Source organism: Empidonax traillii, unplaced genomic scaffold (genome assembly GCF_003031625.1).
Source record: "Empidonax traillii isolate 1590-97213 ecotype Southwest subspecies unplaced genomic scaffold, ASM303162v1 scaffold7307:size20018, whole genome shotgun sequence".
Classification (NCBI taxonomy): Eukaryota; Metazoa; Chordata; class Aves; order Passeriformes; family Tyrannidae; genus Empidonax; species Empidonax traillii.
Window position 1 is genome coordinate 9833 of NW_020962500.1, and position 2081 is coordinate 11913.

The 2081-nt window shown below is 64.2% G+C and overlaps 1 protein-coding gene across 1 annotated transcript in view; it reads right to left on the minus strand.

Annotated features, from left to right (window-relative positions):
• LOC114073607 (antigen peptide transporter 1-like) overlaps positions 1 to 1700 on the minus strand; it is a gene marked incomplete at its 3' end in the record, with an annotated part of 8236 nt that extends 6536 nt beyond the window's left edge. The window contains exons 1-3 of the mRNA XM_027911333.1: positions 1673 to 1700; positions 1092 to 1197; positions 719 to 779 (exon numbers count right to left, since the gene is read on the minus strand). Coding sequence (XP_027767134.1) covers positions 719 to 779; positions 1092 to 1197; positions 1673 to 1700 — 195 coding nt within the window. The remainder of the gene's footprint in view (positions 1 to 718; positions 780 to 1091; positions 1198 to 1672) is intronic.
• Between the last annotated feature and the right edge of the window lie 381 nt (positions 1701 to 2081).

Below are 2081 nucleotides of genomic sequence, written 5' to 3' on the forward strand. Positions count from 1 at the left end.
CCACAGGGGGTCACCACAGGGGTGACAGCGGGTACCCTGGGGACACAGGGGACACCACAGGGATGGAGGGCACAGAGGGTGGGGACAGGGTGTGGACAGAGGGAACATCACAAGGTCACAGGGGGGTCACAGAGAGCACACGGGGGTTACACAGGAGTCACTGCAGGGTCACCATGTGGGATTATTGGGGGGGGTCACCCTGGGGACAGGGAGGTCACCTCGAGGTCACCACATGCGCAGATGGGAGGCAGGGAGGGCACAGTGGACAGGAGAGGGTGACAGTGGGCACGGCGAGGTGACAGCAGGCACCAGGAGGGGACACGAGAGACTCAGACAGGACCCGGGGAGGGGACAAGCGGCGCTGGGAGGTGACATGGGGCACACAGCGCAGGGAGGTGACCAGGGGTGCAGGGGAGGGGACAAGGGGCCCAGGGAGGTGACAAGGGGCCCAGGGAGGTGACATGGGCTGCAGGAAGGGGACAAGAAGAGTGGCCGGGGGTGGGGGGGGGTGCAGGGACAAAGGTACAGGTTACAGAGGGAGGTGACAAAAAAGCTCGGGGGAAGCGCTAAGGGAAAGCCTGGCAAGGACAGGGGGTGCAGGAAGGTGGCACTGGGCACACAGAGGTGACAAGAAGACCCCCCCTCCCGGTACCTGCTCGGTGGCAGCCACGCGGAGCGGCAGCAGCAGGAGCAGGGGCAGCAGCAGGAGCAGAGGCAGCAGCAGGAGCAGGGGCAGCAGCAGGAGGGTGCCCAGGGCCAGCAGCGGGGCCAAGCGAGACCATCACGGCCATCAGAGCCCCTGCCCGGGCCAGCGCCCACAGCGCCGGCACCAGCTCGTCAGCCAGAGCCCCGTGGGCCGCCGCCGCGTCCCCCGTCACCCGCGCGGCCACCGCGGCCGGAGTGTCCCCCAGGACACCCCCCGGGCCGGTCACGTCCCCCCGCAGCACTGCGGGTCAGCGCCGCGCTGGAGCCGCCCCCGAGCCCGGGTCAGCGCCGCGGCCGCCGCTCCGTCACAGCCCAGCTCGGCCAGGGGGGTCAGCGGGCACCGCCACCTCCGGGGGTGTCCCTTCCGTGGCCCTATTGTCACCCACCTGCCGAGCCCCAGCGCCACCAAGGGCCACACGGCCGCCCACGCGTCCTCCTCCCGCGTCACCCGGTCAGCGACGTGGCCCGTGAAGTAAGGGCCGGCCACCTCTCCTGCGGGGAGGGGACACCCCCGGGGTGGGTGGGGACAGACCCCGGCGTGGAGCCGTGCCCCACTTTTTGGGTACCGACAACGCTCAAAACGGGGGGTTCAGCCCCGAAATTGGGTGATGACCCCCCCTGTTGTGGGCTAAGATCCCAAACTTGGGGGTTGACCCCTGAAAATTTGGTCCTGACCCCCTCTGTTGTGGGCTAAGATCCCAAACTTGGGGATTGAATTCCCAAAATGGGGTCTGGGAAACCCAAATTTGGGTGTTGACCCCTGGAAATTAGGTCCTGACCCCCCTGTTGTGGGCTAAGACCCTAAACCCGGGGGTTGAACTCCTGAAATTGGGGTCCAGAAAACCCAGACTTGGGTGCTGACCCCTGAAAATTGGGTGCTGACCCCCCCCGTTGCGGGCTAAGACCCCAAACCTGGGGGTTGAACTCCCAAAGTTGGGGTCTGGAAAACCCAAATTTGGGTGTTGACCCCTGAAAATTGGGTCCTGATCTCCCATATTGGGTAATGAGCCCCTAAATTGAGTCCTGTACGCCTAAAATTGCCTGTGGACCCCTGAAAATTGGGTGTTGAGCCACTAAATTGGGTCTGACTCTCTAAAATTGTGTGTCACCCCCCCAAACTGGGTCCTGACCCTTGAAAATTTGCTCCCAACCTGCCAAAACTGTCTCCAAAATGGGTCCTGACCAGCCAAAAATGTGTTCTGACCCCCCCCCAGAATTGGTTTCTGGTCCCTCAAAATCGGGCCCTGCCTCCCCAAATTGGGCCCTATCACCTCCCCAAATTGGGTCCTGACCCCCCGAAATTGAGTCTCGACCCCCCGGTTGGGTCCTGCCCCCTCAAACTGGGTCCTGCTCCCCCCAGTCTGCTCCTGCCCCCT